The sequence below is a fragment of the Orcinus orca genome, chromosome 10 (genome assembly GCF_937001465.1).
Source record: "Orcinus orca chromosome 10, mOrcOrc1.1, whole genome shotgun sequence".
Classification (NCBI taxonomy): Eukaryota; Metazoa; Chordata; class Mammalia; order Artiodactyla; family Delphinidae; genus Orcinus; species Orcinus orca.
This window is the reverse complement of record NC_064568.1, coordinates 11,691,380-11,709,711: the sequence shown is the minus strand read 5'-3', so window position 1 is coordinate 11,709,711 and position 18,332 is coordinate 11,691,380. Positions and strand designations below refer to the sequence as shown.

Genomic DNA, 18,332 nt, shown 5'->3' with positions numbered 1-18,332 from the left:
GAGACCAGGAGGAGTGAAGTGATGGAGTTAGCGTCGTGCTGCTAGTAGGTGGCCGAGTGCCATCTACAATTCACTTTCTTCTAGCCTAGGCTGGGGCCCTTTCTCCTACCTCTTCCCGCTTGTTTGAGAGCTTGATGATAAATTAACCCAGTCCTGCATTGGATTCCAAGGCATTCCCCCCGGCCCCTGCATACACATATTATATTTGATCTGGTGGCATTACCTTATTTATACTCACAGAGGCTCAGTGATTCTTGACTTTCTGCTCTTGATTTTCGCATTACAGTTCAGGCTGTGACCACACTGTCCCTCTTGTTGATGCAGAGGGCTCTTGTGTCTCGGAGCTGAAGGAGGCAAATTGCTGGTGGGACACTTTTGATTCATCCACCAAGTAAATACTGAGCACCCAGCCTGGACAGGAAGTGTGCTGGCCCCGGGCACCTTCTGAGCCACGAAGCCGGCAGATCTCTGCCCTCATGGAGTTCGTAGCCTAGTGCACCATTTGTGTTTCAGCCCAGTGATATTGGGGCGACAGAGCAGAGGCAGAGAGGGCCTGGGGCAGGAAAGGCTTGAGGGCCTTCATGGAGAAGATGGGGGCTCTGAATCAGGGTCTTGAAAGACGTGCAGGACTTTAGGAGTTGTCAGGGAATTTTGGAGGAAGGAGCAGTAAGATTTAAGGCTGGGTATTTAACGGTACCTTGCCTTTGGGATAAGACACAGACTAATGGAAGAAACCCTGGAAAACCATATTAACTGGGAGCAAATTCTGTGGTCACTTGGAAAATGAGCCAATCTTACCGATACCACTTTTAGGAACTTGGAAAAGTCATTTAAACTCCTCAGAGCTTCAATTTCCTCATCTGTTCAAACAAAAATACTGTTTTAAAATTGGTTCTTCTAAAAGCATTGTACAAGTCAGATTGTTCAGTTGGGACTTTTTTTTTTTTTTTTTTTTGCGGTACGCGGGCCTCTCACTGTTGTGGCCTCTCCCGCTGCGGAGCACAGGCTCCGGACGCGCAGGCTCAGCGGCCATGGCTCACGGGCCCAGCCGCTCCGCGGCATGTGGGATATCTTCCCGGACCGGGGCACAAACCCGTGTCCCCTGCATTGGCAGGTAGACTCTCAACCACTGCGCCACCAGGGAAGCCCTCAGTTGGGACTTTAAACATGGGGGCTTTATATATAATTTGGGGCTGGTTATTTATCTGTAATTTTTGCACTAGTTGCTTTTGAAGCTCCAAAGTCCTTTCTTACTTCGATGCTTTTGTACGTGGGGTTCCCTCCCCCTGAAAACGCTCCCCTCTTCTTCATGCCCCACCTTGACTTCAGTTTTCAATAGCTCCAGTTTTCGCTCTTCCACCAGCAACTTTTCAGATGGCCTCAGGCACAGTTAGTTTCTGGCTGTATTTTGTTCTCTTCCCTTACAGCCTTTGGTTTATATTCTTGTTATCAGTTTGTCTTTGTGGCTCCTGCACAAACTAGCCTTGAGCTCCCTAAGGGCAGGGGCCTGGCTTCTACTCATCCTCACATCCCAGGACCTAGCTCAGTGCCTGGCATGGGGTGGGCCCCTCAGCTACCGTTGGTTGAGCGCGCGGATCCCTTGCTATGCCCCCGACTTGAGCATTAGTGCGTGCTGTGCTCAGATCTCTCATGGCTGCGGGTAAGAGAAAAGAGCCACAGAAAACAGTAGCTGAATGTGTCCGTTGCAGAAGCAGAGTCTTGGGTGTTTGGATGAGGTTTAGCTCCCTACATAGGAAACCTCTGGTGTCAACGGCTCCCTGGCAGGAGAATAGGGCAGCCTAAGTTTTGTGCAGGAACAGCCCTGAGTATTTGATTTTTGCCTAGTGCTTAGGGTTTTATTTTCTTAGACTCCGCTTGGTACAACATTTATCTTTATTTTCTTTGCAGCCTGGTTGATGATCGTTGTGTTGTACAGCCAGAAGCTGGGGACCTTAACAATCCACCCAAGAAATTCAGAGGTAAGTTGGTGACCTTCCCAGAGCGGGTCCCTTGACTCATTTGAACATTCATGAAGTGTGTTGCTCTGTGTGGATTTAGTTTTTTTTAAAGCAGTCATAGGTTTATTTGCTTACATATGTTTTAAAAGTATGATACCAATTTCAAGCTTTCTGACCTCTTGAAAATGCATAAATAAGTTCAGTGTCAAGATTGGGTTGGCTTGTATTAGGGCCTTCATTTGTCTCTTGAATACATGTTGGTAAGTGCTAATTCAGTTTAAAGCCTCACACTTGTGCAGATATGGCCAAACAAACAGGATTTCTGGATTGAGTCACAAGGAACAAGTGTTACTTCAGCAGATCTTGCTGTCCCTTTGGGGGTTTGATATCCTTAGATACCTCGCCTGGGAGTGAGAAGTCCTCGATTGTTCCTTACTTTTTGAGTTAAAGGGCATAGGTGGGACGGCTTTCCTGCTGGTAGCCTAGCAGTGTTGTCTTTCTTAGTAGGCCTCTTGCGTTTGATGCCTTCCTTGGAAGGTAGCTTAGTTTATTCCAGAAGGTGTTTAAAATATTGTTGTTATCTTAAAGTGAGAAACGTTTTTTTTTTAATTTTTTGCTGTTGCTGTGGTTAGTGGTTCTCAGCTCTGGCTGTGTAGTAGAATTATCTGGGAGAAATTTTAATCAAACGGCTGCCCAGGGCCCCACTGCAGCCCAATTAAGGAATCTCTTAAGGTTGCAGCCTAGGCACTGGCATTTTTAAGGCTTTCCGTGTGATTTTTATATGCAGCCAGGGCTGAGAACCCACTGGGTTAGGTATTTGACTGATGGCTTCAGTCCCAAAGAGTTTAAACCTTGCTGTTTGCAGATTGTATCCTTTGAGTTATAAGTTCTTATTGTTAGGTGATTTAGAAACTGTTTGAGTTTTTTGGATAAAAGCTAAAGAAATTAGAATAAAATAGGAGGCAGACGTTCAGATGGGGAGAAACCATTTGGAAGACGTTCAGTGTTGAGCTGCATCCAGTTGGCATGAGTCTGCCAGCAGAATGTTTTCACCTGGGGGGTGCTGGTGGGAGACTGTTAAAAAGAAAAATTGTTGGCGTGGGGCTTCCCTGGTGGCGCAGTGGTTGAGAGTCCGCCTGCCGATGCAGGGGACACGGGTTCGTGCCCCGGTCCGGGAAGATCCCACATGCCGCGGAGCGGCTGGGCCCGTGAGCCATGGCCGCTGAGCCTGCGCGTCCGGAGCCTGTGCTCCACAACGGGAGAGAGGCCACAGCAGTGAGAGGCCCACGTACCGCAAAAAAAAAAAAAAAAAAAATTGTTGGCGTAAGCCTGATGTGACAGGAACCTGAGGTTCCTGTTGCCTCTGTTGCCTTTTTCTTCTCAGTTCCTGTTCCATGTCATCTTGCAAAACAGAATCCTGAGTGCAGCAGAAAGATTGGATTCAGTGATCCTAATCCAGTCACTCACTCATAGAATTAATTCCCTCCTCTGAATTATATAATGTGCTGCAGTTTATCTTTTAAAAGAGCCAAGAGTGATAGACTTGAGCCAAGAGTGACGGACAGATAATGTGCTTAGGGCTCTGCAAGCATTTTTAGCTCTTGGAGGGGTCTGTTCTCCCTGGGAGGGGATTGAAGCCCTCATAGGTAGAGGTTTAGCACCTTGTCTGGAGTCACAGAGCTGGTGATGGGTGCAGTAGGAGCTGGGCTTGTCAACTTGGGCTGCACAGAGAAATCACCTGGGGGACATTCAGAAATATCACGTATGAGCTCCACTTCCAGAGATTCTCATTTAATTGGGCGTTTGAGATATTTTGAAAGCTCCCTGGGTGAGTCTTCCGTGCAGCCTAGGTTAAGAAGCACTGCTAATAGATCCTGAGCTATAAATTCCCGGCTTTACTACGTAGCAGGGAGCTGGCCCACACGTTGCTTTTGCAGCAGGGACCAAGTGAAGGGATGAGAAGCTTATTGCTTGGGTCCGAAGTGAGCTCTTATCCCATTCTACACCCAGGCTCTGGGAGTTGGGAAAGGAAGCTGAGAAAGATGTTAATGTACTGTACAAAGTTAACCAGTGGCTATTTGAATACAGGTTTAGAACGTTAAAATAAACAGGACCATAGCCAGGGGAAGTCGGGAGAGATATATGTTTTCCTGGCACTAGGGTAAAAGTGCCTGGTGCTTAGATGTATGCCTGGTGGCTGATTGCAAGGGATTGTTCTGAGATAAAAGTGACAGTCCGATAGAGGCCATTTAGAAAGAACCAAATTCCATTTATGGCCTGGCCTGGTTCTACAGGTGGTCACGTGACAGTGACTTAATTTGTTGACTGTCTTTCCCCATAAATTAAAAATAAAGGTTTCTAGGTTGTGAGGTGCTTTGTACTTGTGGGAAATCTGGTTCAAAACAAGCTTTGCTGCAGGCTTTGTGAATGTAGGTCAGGGCTGCCTAAATTCCTTGTGGTGAGCTGGAGGCCCTTTGCACACAGGTGAGGGGCCCAGGCCCATCTCCCTTCGCAGCCACTGCCATGCCAGGAAGGTCTCTTCCACTTTGGAACCCGGGCGACCTTTTCCAAAGCAGCCTTTCAATTCTGGTGTAGCGTACTTTGAAACATTTTTCTCTAAAATGAAGAGAAAGATCTCTCTTTAGAAAGGGATGACTGCCTCTCCAAATACTAGTCTATTTTGAAGTTGAAGTCATTTTGATGTTTAGAAATGGTGCATAGGGCAGTTGGGCAATTTGGAGACATTTCTAGTCCATTTCCTTGCTGTGCCATTGCACCTCAAAGTTTAACAAACACATATGGAAAAGTGAGGTGCTGGCAAGCGGCCGCATAGGATGATGGAGTCTTTATCCAAGCAGTCAGCAGAGCTACATTTAGTCATTTGGGTTTGCTGTCGCTTCCATTGTTTCCTTGCCAAGTTGTTTCCTATATTGAGAACCATCATAACCTGTTCTTAAGTAAATGGAAGCCAAAGGCCTATTTATCTAATACTCCCTGTGGCTTCTGACTTCGGGTTTTTCATTTTGTGAGCTCCTCTTGAAATCTGCTACCCTAGTGGTTAATAGCATAGGCTGTGGTATCAGGCTTCCTGGGTTCAAATCCAAGTTCTACTCATTCTTAGCTATGTGACCCTGGACAAATGGCTTAACCTCCGTGAACCTTGGTTTTCTCATCTGCAAAATGCAAGATGGTATCAGCCCCTCCCTCATAAGGTCATTGTGACGATTAAATGTGTGTTCCGCATTTAGTACTGAGGGAGCCTGGCCCTTAGTTGAGGGCTCAGGAAGCCTTAGTTATCCCTGTCTTTTTGTTCCCAGTTCTTAGTACAGAGCCTGATACTCATATATGGTGGCAGAAGGGAAAGGAACTATATGTGAATTCTTATATATGGTTCCACTTTTTGTCTTTAAATGCTTCTGTGGTTAAGGGTGTGTACATGGACCCCGTGGGCCTAGATTTGAGGCCCAGGTGTTCCCATATACAAGCTGAGTGATCTTGATAGATGACTTAAATATCTAAGCTTGTTTCCTTACTTATGCAATGGGGGAAAAAGAATTCCTTCCTCATAAAGATAATAGGATTGAAGATAATATGGGTAAATAGCCAAACAGAGTAGGTGGGTACACAAGGCTTGCTCAGTGACTGGTTGCTGTTATTTTTCACAGTAGATGCAGAAGAGTGAAACTACTGAACACACTTGCTTCTTTCTGATGAGTCAAAGCACATTTCCAAGGGAATTGCTTTTTTTGTGATTCCTTGGACTATATCTCCTGCCCCTAACATTGTCTGTAGGAAGAAAAGATTGGCTGCACATCTGTTTCACATAAGCCAAGGCTTTTTCATTATCCGAATGAATTTTGGACCGTGTCCCTGCCCTCTAGGTGATGAGAAGAGCTGAGATGTAGAATAATTGTTACTTTCGTCCTTTTGTTAATGTGGTACCATTTTAAAGCACCAGTGTCCATGGAAGGGAAGGCAGAATCTCTTTTCTTCCTGATTTGTGTTGCTTTGCCCGTAATCTTAAAAGAATAGGGAAGGCAAACATCAGATTGAAACTGGGAATAGAAGCTTTGTGGTTAGTGATTTCCTTTCTCTATGTTATCTTTTCCTTTTCACTCCCACCCATCCCTTCCCCCTAGTAAATATACCGGCATCTTCTGCAAAGAAAAGATGGAAACTAACAACCATCGTCCATTTTGATCCTAGAATCTCTGCTGTTTTAAGTATAACCTTCAGCACTGTTCGAGTGGAAATAAGAACTGGGGCTTTTGGGAAATAAGATAGGCTTTGGTGTTGATGCGGTTTATTGCGTAATCTCCTTTTTCAGACTGGGGCAGTGGTCCAGTTCTTGCCCTCAAAACTTGATCTTTTCCATTTATGTCAAGAGGCCAATCTTGGCCCCAAATCCTTGATCTTGTACAGATGCTATCGTATCAGTGTCACCAAGGTGTGAGAGGTTTTTAACCTTGTAGTTGAACCTTTAGTTTCAGAAGAAAAGCTGTTTGAAAGAAAACTCAGAGTGGAAGATGGGGAGGAATTTAGTTTGGGCAGGGAAAGGTGAGGAGAAAGGAAGCGTTCTGATGTCGTTCAGTGCTTCATGTGGATTGGGGAAGAGCTCAGAGATCAGGCTGAAAGTGTGGGTGTTTTAGGTAAGTATCACCCTTGTCCCCTGTGCTTCGCCTTCTCCCCTAATCAAGTTGGTTTCAAGCGTAATAATCCACTAGGTGGATGTATTATGAAAATGAGTGTTCAGCTCAACAAGCACTGAGGTCCTACTGTGTTCCAGCTGCTGGTTTTGGTGATAAGGGAAGGCAGGATGAGTTGAACACAGTCCCCCAGGCTTTTTGAGAGTCTTAAGGTGTCTTGGAGAAACAGACCCACATTATAAATAACAGTAGCCGACAGTAATAGAGAATTTAGTTGTGCAAAGCATTTCCCGTGGATTCTCTCTTTTAGTCTGGTAACCTTCCTGTGAGGTGTAGGTATCAGTGTTCCCATTATGCAGATGAGGAAATTGAGGCCCTAAGAAATTGAGTAACTTGCCCATAGTCACTTAAATGTCCCTTCTTAGAATGATTATTATCATTACACAAACGTTTATTGGTTGCCTCCTGTGCACCAGCCATTTGTGTCCCAGGGAGGAAAGATAGAGACATTGTCAAGGAAGTCAACGCCAATACACAGTTAAAATTTTTCAGGGCTGTGTTGAGAGTAATTTGTTGTCCACGTGACAGCTGTTTATATGCAAGTAGAGGCCCAGCAGGTGAAATATCTTTCTATAAAGTAGGAAAGTTGCCCCTGTAATCTAGTAGTTTGTTGGAGCAAAGTAGATGATGACACTTTTCATGTGTTCTCTCTCCTTGAGGTTTGCCACACCTTCTCAGCCCAGGGTGTATCTGTTTTACCCCTGATGCCATTTTGGCTGACAAGGTTGAGGAGCTGGCCCAGCATCACATGATGTGTGAGTGTCAGAGTCAGGCCAGAACACTCTTGCAAAGGCCTGGACCCAGTGGTTTGTCTTCCCTCTGCCCTATGGACCCTTCCCCGCGTAAAGCACAGGGTTCCTTCAAGCCGTGTCACCTGCAGTCTCTAAATGGGAATGGACTAGGTTATTACTTTTCTGCTGTCTGCCCACACTCTTTCTAGCATTAAGTTAGGACCATATAAATGAGGAAGAAAGCCCACTGCAAGATAGAAAACCACTTGGACCCTTTAACTTAATGCGTTTTTAACAAGGTGTGGGGTACTCTGTCTGTGACCTGCAACATTATTTGAATCCTATTTGTAATGCAAATGAGGGTCTGGTCTGGGGCAGTATAACCCTGCCTCCGGGCATCTCCTGAGTAACATGTTGGCTGAAGCAGACTCCTGCTTGCTCAGCACGTGTCCCCTTTAAAAGATTGACAGCCTAGGAATCATGGTCTCAGGATGATACTGGGATGAGGAGTGTGCTGGTTGGCGGTGACAAACCACTCTGGACCTGAAGCATGGCTGTGAATTTGAGGATCAGACTTAGGGTCTTTTCACTTTATTGGACTCTTCTTTTTCTGCAGTCCCAGAATGCTTGCACTGTGTCAGCCCACCTATTAGGGGGCTTGTGGATTTAGCAAGATGGCTTGTTTGAGAGAGAGAAAGAAGTGTTTCCCATCTCATGCAAGCTCTTTGTGAACTGGCCTGGGATCTCCCAGCAGTTTTGAAGGGAGCCTCAAATAAGAATGGCATTTTTCATGATCCAGCGATGAGAAGTATTTGAGTACCAGCAACCTGCTTATCTGATCACAGTCTTACCTCCCATTTAGGCCGAGGTGGGGGATGGTTCTTCGCAGATGTGGGAAAACTGCTAACCCTGGAGTAGAGAGCCCCAGCTGACCTGAGAGCTAGCGCCCCGCCCAGGCTCTGCCACCAACCACTGTGACGCCGTGGGGGAGTCACCGCATCTCTCCAGGCCTCCGTTTTCCCATCTGCTCAATGGAGTTTAGCTTGAAACTGTGATCAGCGCCAGAAATAGGCCGGTTAGCTTTTCACAAGGCAGCATTGTTGTCCAGGAGCCTCGTGCTGTCCAGAAGTAGGTTTCTATTTCTTTGGGATTACAGGTCGTCCTCGTCAAGATAAGACGAATGGATGGAAACAGCCAGGCCTTATTCTGAGGCCAAATGGGGACACGGCCTGGATCTTGGGTCACAGAGGTCATCTGGACTAGGGTGGCCATAACGAACTCATAGGCTCAGCTTTCGTTCACCCCCGCTCTCCTTCCCTGCCCGTTGTCTAATTGTTGCTAAGCAACATTATTTCTCCTTTTTTTTTTCTTTTGGCAAGGCCTCGAAGGAATGAACCCATATCTTACTTAGTTTTAAATACCCACATGCGAAGGGGAGGTCCTCCCTTAAATTTTGTTTGTTCTTTTGATTCTAATCCACGATGGGCCTTTCGCAGTGGGACTGAGTTTTCTGCCTGTCTTGTTATAAATAAGGCAGAAAAATCAGTCTATTTAAGGTGCTTGTCATGTATATGCCTTGAAGCGTATTCAAGGTTTTGTGTGTGCGAGCAGCTGCTTTGTGGGAACGTCTCTTGCATCGTGTTCCGTATTCACAAAATCAATTCAAATTTAATAAAAAGATTAGTAGGTTTTTTTATAATCTTCATTTCAGATTTACCCGCTTATCCCAATCTTGAACCAACAGACTCCATCTAAAGGGCGCAACACTGTAATTCAATTCCCCGGACACCATAGAAGGGTCACAGCATGTTCCACGGTCACTGAGGTGATGCCTGCTGCGTGATTAGACTGGAGTCCCACACACTACAAGTGGCCCTCGCTGGATTCCTGCCTACTTGCTCAAAGCTTTGAGATGCGTGTCTGAAGGTGCTGGGCATCCTGCACACGGACACAGGAGAGCTTTATACTCCGTTGCCTTGGATAGCTTCCTTTCTGAATAGCTGAGTCACCCATGGGAGAGTAGACCCCAGACCCCTGTTTTCTATTCATTTACTCATAATAATTCATTTGCTAATGGAGAGCAAATTTCAGCTCTATATGCATAAAATGCTTCCAGTGTAAGGGATGTGTTCTCTTTGTCATCTGATTGAATCTCAGTATTGCCGTTGTGGCTTCCTCCATTGAGGGCAAAATTGATTTGGACAGAGAGCATGTGTAATTGCATCATACTGTTATATGGTTCTCCTGAAAGCAGAACGTAGTGGTTGATGAAGGACTTCTTCTTTTGGTGAAGGCTTTTATAATCCTGTCTTCAGACCACTGATGAAGTTATGTGGTGAATCACTTGAGTTTATGATAATTCTTTCCCTCCCTTTTTTGACAGATGAGGAAATTAGAGAGATTTAGGTCGTCTCCTGGGCTCAGAAAGCAATTCTGTGTCAAAATTGGGATTGGGACACACCCTGGGTCCCCACCCACACTATCTTTTAGGCTGCTGTGTTTGAACAATGGATTTAAAAAAAAATTTTTTTTTATCCTATCACCTTGTGTACTTAATGATAATGTGTTTTCCATACATGCAGATAATAGTGAATACCATGTATAGTGCTTACATATGTTAATGAAATTTAATCTATTCAATTTGTATAGTTTACTTTACATACGTTAATTTATTTAACCCTCATACAACCCCATAAGGCAGCTACAGAGCTATGAAGTCTTGCCCTCCTTTTATAGATGAGGAACTAACGTACAAGACGTTGAGTGGTGGGTCCAAGTTACACAGCGCGAAGTGGCAGAGCCAGGATTTGAACCCAGACAGTCTGACATCAGAAGCCTTCCTTATAATACCTCCTCTAAACTGCTTTAGAAGGAGACGGGCCTTTGAGTATTCCTTTGCCAAATTACTGGATTCCTTCTTAATCAGCTTCTTCCTCTACTGCCCCGAAATATGGCGTTCTGAAATGCGTTGCACAGGAGCCAATGTCTGCATGCTAGAGGTACATGCTAACTGCCTACTTCACAACCTTCAGCGTAGTGTGTATCACAGCTGTCTTCTATTTTTGTCTCCCCAGCTAGATTTTGGAGCACCTGGAGGGACCAGATCTTGCCCTGCCCTCGTGGCCCAGTGCCCGGCATAATGAGGGTCCTTAGTTAAAAGCTGGTTGAAAAGGAATTAGTGCTTGTTCTAAAATGGTTTTCACTGTTCCTGGTTCTTGCAGCGTTTTTTGCTGATGACATTTTAGGTTAACTGAAGGCTAATTTTTTTCCTACATGGATGCCTGATGCTGTGCTATAACCTCTCTCCAAACTACCTGAGTCTGGAAAGATTTCTGAACAGATTTCTTATAGTTGACTTGTCTTCTCCCTGGAATGTGGACTGGCTTCATCCTCTGAGGGTGTCTTCTCCTTGACCTCCCCCAGTGTTTGATCTTTTTTCTCTGTTACGCCCACAGTTTTGCGATTCCTTGGCCTCATTCAATACATGATCATGAAAAACAAACAATAATTAATGCCCTTCCTCCTTTGCGCCTGGTCTTCTGGCAGAGTCATGGTATGCCTTTGCTCTTGAATGTTGGAGCATTCCTGTGGTGTGGTGGTGTATTATCCCCACTTTACAGTTGGGTACCCTGAACCTGGAGAGGGTCAGTAACCAGTCTGGACCAAGCTGGGATTTGAACCCATGTCTGGAGTGTTCTTGACAATGTCTCTACTCAACCATTCAAGTGAATTAATAGAGTTGTGCTTCTTAAGAAGCATCTGGGGGCTCTTATCACATCCTGGGTTCCACATTTAAGAGTCATACTGCTCAATGGGAGTAAAGCTAAAGGAGGGGTGACCAGGAGGATAGGTCCCAAAGTGATGACGTTCATGCTGAACGGTGAGTAGCTGAGAGAACTTGAGACATTTTAGACTAACTGGGCAACAGCAATTCTCACCTAAGTTGCTGCAGTGGTCTCCTTGCCTGTTTCTGCATTTTCCTCTCTGTCTTCTTTGGGCCTGAGCGTTGGGGCCCCTCCCATCCATTCCCTGCGCCTAGAGGAATCAGCGCAGGTCTCATGATGTCACTTGGTTGCTTGGTGCCCTTGGTGGTTCCCTAGTTGTGCTTAGGATAAAGGACATGCTTTCGGGGTTCACAGGGCCCTGCATGAGTCTCCCTGCTGCCCTCTCGGCCTCACCTGCCGTCCCCCCCGCCACCTCCACATTCTGTGTTCCTGCCACACCGAGGCATTTCGTCCTGGCAGTCAGGGTACTCGCTCTGCGCTCTGGGCCTTTGCGTGTCCTTTATCTTCTGTCTGAAATGATCTCCCCATCTCTGTCACTCCTCCTGGGACCCCCTAGTCTTTGTCATGCCCACTCATCCTTCAGACCTCAGGCATCCCCTGTGGAGGTTCTTTGCCGACCCTGTGTACACATAGGCTGCTCCTTGTCAGCCCGGACCCTGGAGCCAGACTGCTAGGGCTTGACTCTCAGCTCTGTTTTATGCTGGTCATGTCAGCTTGAACCTCTCAGTATCTCCATTTCCTCATCTTGAAAATGGGAAGATTCTTATATGCACCTCATGGTGTTTTTGTGAGGGTCAAAGGAGCCAGTCCACGTGAAGCACTTAAAGGAGTGCCTGGCCCGCACTAAATGCCCTAAAACGGTGAGCTGCTCTTGCCGGCGGATGACTTCACTGTTACCCACTCCATTCATCGTGAGCTCGGAAGCTGTGCCTGTCTCCCTCTAAGGCTTTGCACAGGCCCTGGCCTGTGGCAGGCTCTTGCATATTTGTAGAATGAATGAAGAAAAACCTCTAAGGCATGGCTTCTGAAACTTGCATGGGCACCTGGGGATCTTGTTACAATGCAGATTCGAATTCAGTAGGTCTGGGTGAGGTTTGAGATTCTGCATTTCTGACAAACCGCCATGCTGATGCAAGGCCCGAAGGGACAACTGACAGTTGTCTCCTCTCACTGTGAGGCTGTCATAGGGAGGGATGTGCTGAGCCCAGAACAATAGAGAATTAGGGCCAGCAGAGGAAAGTGACCAGAGGCAGAGTTTTCGATTTTAGGAATGTGCTTCTGACTGTAATAAATACTGAGCCATTGCTTAGGGAAGAGGCCTGCTTCAAATTACTGAGTTTCCTCTCATTCATAAGGGTCTGAACATCTGTCAGGGATCTTGGAGACGATTTCTGCTCTGGGACAGAGGTTAGGTAGATGATCCCATCTGACCGTAAGTGTCTGTGTTTTCCCACCAAAGGACCCAGCTGTTTCTTCTGTTTTGCTTCCTGTGTTTGGGGGCGTTGGGTCAGCAAACAGCTGGGGAGAGTTACAGACACGCTGTCCACATGAGTAGCTCTCAGGGAACTAAGTATGTTCAGTTCAATGGGTAGAAAACAATAGGTAGTAGTGGAAAGATGGAATTATTGAATATTTGAAAAGGTGAGCAAATATAAAAATCCAAAAACCTTTCTGAATCAAGATCCTGCCAGATCTGGTTTAAATGAATAGGTAAGATGTATTGGGGAGGCCATGGGCATAGTGGTTGAGAGTGCTGGCTCTGGAGTCAGACTCAGGCTCAGGTCCCTGCCCCACCTCTCATTAGCTGTGTGACCGTGGGCAAATTACTTAACCTCTCTACACCTTAGTCTCCCCAGCTGGTAACTGTGGTTAATAGTAGCATGGAACTGATGGGATTATTTTAGGGTGAGGTGATGCATGTGTGTAACACCGTTGGCAGCATGCCTTGCACAACCTAAGCACTTAATATGTGGTAGCTGAGTAGCTGTTGTGGCTCAATTTGCAATTAACAGCTTTCAGGACATCTCTTAGGAACATCAGACATTGCCCTTCAGACGTTGATATGTCCGTTTTAAAACTTCAGTATGTGGAGTGTACAAAGATATCCATGGCCAGACACACTTTAACCTCGCTGCATTTCTTATACTTTATTGAGCGAGTTCATGAACAAGAGGGAGCTCGAGAGCTTGCAGCCTTTTGAAGAGAAACCAAAGGCCTTTCTCTACTTACACAAGCCTTGATCAGGGCCTCACTCACTGATGGGGCGTTCACTTGAGATGGCAATCCTGCCTTACGTATAGAATTACAGGCCCAGCCGAGAGAGGAAGTTGTGTTTATCTTAACCCAAGCAGCAGGCACTCCGACCACTCTTGACAGACAGGAGACAGATATTGCCAATCTGCTCTTTTCCTGAAACCCCCCACCCTGCTGTGTGTTTTTTGTAAGTTCAGAGGGGTGCCTGCCAGTTGGCCTGCAGAGTGACATTCTGTACCTGACTCTGAGGACAGTTGAGCTTCCAGGAGAAGGGATATCCAGCGGCTGCTTCCTTGGTACTGTTGGCCAAGGCAGAAGCCAGCGTGGCTCCTAGAGAAGGCAAGAATTGTGCTTGTGTCCACTGGTTTGGGGAGAAAAGTGGAGAGTGGCCACAGGTGTGGGGAGAAGAATGTGTCCCTTCAAAGAGTCTGTCTTTTCTCCCTGACAAAGCAATAGCTGGAGGCCAGGGCAGAAAAACTCCAATTAGAGCAGTTGCAGTAATTGAGAAAATCAGTTGGACAATTATTTCTCTTATTGACATTTAGAAGTGCCTTTTTTGGTCTGGTATTTTTCCAGGTACATGTGAGTTCCAATTTGGGTGCTTCTGAAATGTCTGGATATTTTGTGCTGCTAAAATTATATGTGTCTAAAAATGTTATCAGTGATGACACTTAAGTATAAGCTCACTTGGACTTACTGCTAGCACGTTGCTGAGACAGAAGTCACCCCCTCCCCCATATCCATTCTCAGAAACATGGCATTTCAGGTAAAGGTAGAAAATAGAATAATTCAGCCTAGGTTTAGCCATCACGTAGAGGCCTGCTCTTGAGAACTTTGCTTTGGTCTTGTTGACAAAGAATACTGGGGTTTTGTTGCCATAGTTTCAGTGAAAAATTTGACCTTAGCTACAATAACATACAGTTAGAAAGAACTAGCTAATCGGTTTTCTAAAATTAGTGTTCTCTAGTACATAAACCAGTAAGCACAGAGTATTTAATTAACTATTACACAAGGATATAAAAGCCCAGGGGAATGCAGTCCCTTGATCCGGTCAGGGGGAGGAAGGAAACCCATAACTGTCCTTCACTGGTCTCTTGCAAGCTAGAAGAACTTTTCTTTTTTTTTTAATGTTAGCATTGACTTTATTTTCAGATCTGTCAGGAATGGATACACAAAGCTTGCTGAGAGAACAAAACAACATTCAGCATTATTTCCAGTTGTCCCTTGCTGGGTACAGACTCACAAGGCAAGAGCTGAAAATGATGTTGGGCCGCGATTCTCACAAGGACACTTGTTGGTGGTGTCTTAGTCGGCTTGGGGAGAAGGAGAGGCATTTGGAAAGCTATTTCCTGTCTGAAATCTTAGCAGCTAGGTTCTAGACTTTAGTTCCTTTGAATGCTGAATGTGTGATGAAGGGGCCAGTGCCCCTTTGTTGTCCCCTCATTCTGAGTTCTGAGTACAGCTGTGTTCTTCCCTCAACCCCACAGTTAGCTGGTCACTGAGCGCTGACTGAGCGCCAAGAAAATGGCCCGTATGTAGATTACGCAGAATTTGGTATCTCTTGTCATCTGTCTGTTGAGACGCCCTGCCTGCAGTAGCTCATCTTTTTGGCGATGGCTCGAAATGTTACCAGTGTTGCATCAATCCAGAAAGCTGTGTTAACGTATCTGGAGCGAGGAAGGTTTCAGCCTCTGTGGTTTCAGGACATGTAGTCAGATCCCTAGCTGACATTCTTGTCTAATCTTTCCACTGCCTGCCATGGATGCTGCAGAGGTGTAATTGAGTTCGCCTCTTTGCCAAGTTTATTACTGTTTGAAAACATGACTCAGGATTTTCTGGAACGTCCACTGTTGTATCTTCTTATCAATAACATCATGATAAATGTTCTCTCTCAATGCATTGTGATTTCAGCTTTTTCTCTTTTACCCATGAACAGCTCTTTCATAGAAGTTGAAGTGTGGGCTATATTTAAGGGGCTATAAACTTTCTCCACTTGAGTTTTTCACCATTTTGCATGTTTCTGTATCGGCATCTTAACTATTGCAATGGAAAATATGTGCTTGGCGAGACTCTTAGAAACAGTCTGAAAGGTCGTTGGACTGTGCAAGCTTCTTGACTATTTACAAGGTCACCTACCTGAACAAATAGAAATGGTCTCTGCCCTTAAGGAATTTGCAATCTTACGAGAAGAGATGAGTGAGAACTACTTTGAGGATTATTCTTAGAGAATGTTGAATCCTAGACATGGTTTTATTTCCCTGATGTTCATTGTTTCCATGTATTCCATCAGGTCACTGTGCCCAAATCATTTGAATTCATCTTAATAATAGCTTAACCGCAGTGAGGTGGGTGGACCTAGAGTCTGTCATACAGAGTGAAGTAAGTCAGAAAGAGAAAAACAAATGCCATATGCTAACACATATATATGGACTCTAAAAAACAAAAATGGTTCTGATGAACCTAGGGGCAGGACAGGAATAAAGACGCAGATGTAGAGAATGGACGTGAGGACAGGGGGAGGGGAAACGGTAAGCTGGGACGAAGTGAGAGAGTGGCATGGACTTATATACACTACCGAATGTAAAATAGCTAGTGGGAAGCAGCCGCATAGCACAGGGAGATCAGCTCCGTGCTTTGTGACCACCTAGGGGGGTGGGAGGGAGACGCAAGAGAGAGGAGATATGGGGATATACATATACATATACTTGATTCCCTTTGTTATACAGCAGAAACTAGCACACCATTGTAAAGCAATTATACTCCAATAAAGATGTTAGAAAAATAATAATAATAGCTTAAGAAAAAATGCAGTTAGCTTGTTGAAAAGTGACAGCACACATTTTAAAGTGTCCGGTTGGCCTGGCTTTCACTACCTTTGTGTCCTCAGGCCCGTGCATTAATGTGGTTAATTGAATTAATGATACTTAGCAAGTATCATTGAAGAGATGGAGTGTGTCCAGTTGGTTGGTGGAATGGTGCACTAGTCAGGACTCTTGGTTGTGGGTAACAGCCAGCTTGAACTAGCGCAACATAAAGGGGCTTTTATTGGCTCAAACAGCACTGGCTGAACAGCTGAATTGCATGACGGGCAGGGATGCAACAGCGGCTCAGGAAGAGACCCATTCAGGCACTGAGTACCTTCAGCGGCCTGTGTCCATCTCTGGTCTCTTCCTCTCCCTGCACATCTGCTACTTTGTGTTCTCCCGTTCTCATCTAGTTTTGGTGTCAAGGTTATACTACACTCCTAAAAGGAGTTGTGCCATGTTCCCTGTTTTTCTGTTCTTTGGGAGAGTTTGTGTAGCATTGGAATTAGCTCTTCCTGGAAACTATAAAAACCTATAGGTTCTCTTTATAGCAAGATATACTACTTATCAGTAGACAGTTTTCTTATGTCCTTAAAGGGCTATTTCTTCTTGGGTCAGTTTTGTAAGTTGTCTTTTTCTAGGAAGGTAGCCATGCCGTCTAAGTTTTCAAACCTATAATATCCTTCTATTATCTTGTTAATCCCAGAAGTGTCTGGTGTGGGCCCTGTGGTAAGTTTAAGAGTCTCCCTCTCCCTCGTGGTGTCCACTTTTAAACCCCCAGAACCTGTGAATATATTACCTTATTTGGTAAAAGGAGCTTCACAGATGTGATTAAATTAAGGATCTTGAGATGGGAAGATTATCTTGGATTTTGGGAGGTGCCTAATGTAATCACAAAGGTCCTTATAGGAGAGAAGTAGGGGGAATAGGGTTAGTAGTAGGCGATGTGAGGATGGAGGCAACAAGTTGGGTGATGTGGCCATGAGCCAGGGAGTACAGGAAGCTGGAAAAAGCAAGGTAATGGATTCTCCCCTGAAGCCTCTGGAAGGGGTGCAGCCCTGCTGACAGTTTAATTTTAGATTTCATGACATTGAGAGCATAGCTTTGTATTGCTTTAAGCTCCTAAACTTTGGTAATTTGTTACAGCATCAACAGGATTATTCTAATAATAATCTGAATATTATTTGTTTGTTCTTTTTTTCTGGATAAGTGTTGGCACATTTTTCTGTCTTGTTAGTGTTCAAAGGAACAAATTTTGGCTTTATTGATTCTCTTGTAGGTTGGTCTTGAAGTTCATTAATTTTTGCCTTTTATTTTATTCCTTCTACCTTCTTTGGATTTATTCTACCCTTCCTTTCCTACTCTCTTAAGTTGGATAATCAATTCCAAATATTGAGCCCTTCTCACCTTGTAATTCGAGCATCTAAAGTTGTGGATTTCTTTTAATATTGCTTTAGTTGCATCCTACCTATTTTGACATGTATTATTTTTTATTCTTATTAAATTTTAAATACTTTCTTATATCTACTATCATTTCTTATTATCTATGAGTTATTTAGAAGTATTTCACGTTTTCAGTTGTATGAGGGATTTCTGGTTCTGTCTTAAAAAATTTTTTTTATGACTTAGTTGTATTTTGGTCAGACCATATGGTCTGCATCCTATCAGTTCTTTAAAACTGGAGCGACTTGCTTTATGGCTTAGCAGGTGACCTATTTTTATGCATATTCCACTGTGCTGGAAAGAATATGCTTTTTCCAGCCTGGGGTGCAATATCCTATATATGAGTTCATTAGGGTCTTTTTTTGTTGCTGTTTTTTTGTATGCTGGAACTATCAAGACATTTCTTAAAATTTCCCACTGTTAATTTTCTGAGGTTATGGAACTCTTCTATATCCTAGTTGTGTTGGTGATTATACAGTACATGTATGTGTTAAAACTCGTACATCTGTGTACCAAAGAAAAAGGTGAATTTAACTGTATGTAAACATTTTTTAAAGGTTTAAAAAGTTCCCACTATTACAGTGGATTTGTAATTTTGTCTTGTAAGTTTTATGTTTTTGTGGTTAGTTTTTTTAGTTTTTAGTTTATTGAA

The 18,332-nt window shown here is 44.6% G+C and overlaps 1 protein-coding gene across 10 annotated transcripts in view; it reads left to right on the top strand.

The window, feature by feature from the left end:
- Positions 1 to 18,332, top strand: part of ITPR1 (inositol 1,4,5-trisphosphate receptor type 1) — a 320,128-nt gene that overhangs the window by 27,534 nt on the left and 274,262 nt on the right. For all 10 annotated transcript variants that reach the window (XM_049693591.1, XM_033437203.2, XM_033437207.2 and 7 more), the window contains one exon: positions 1,909 to 1,979. In XM_049693591.1, coding sequence (XP_049549548.1) covers positions 1,909 to 1,979 — 71 coding nt within the window. The remainder of the gene's footprint in view (positions 1 to 1,908; positions 1,980 to 18,332) is intronic.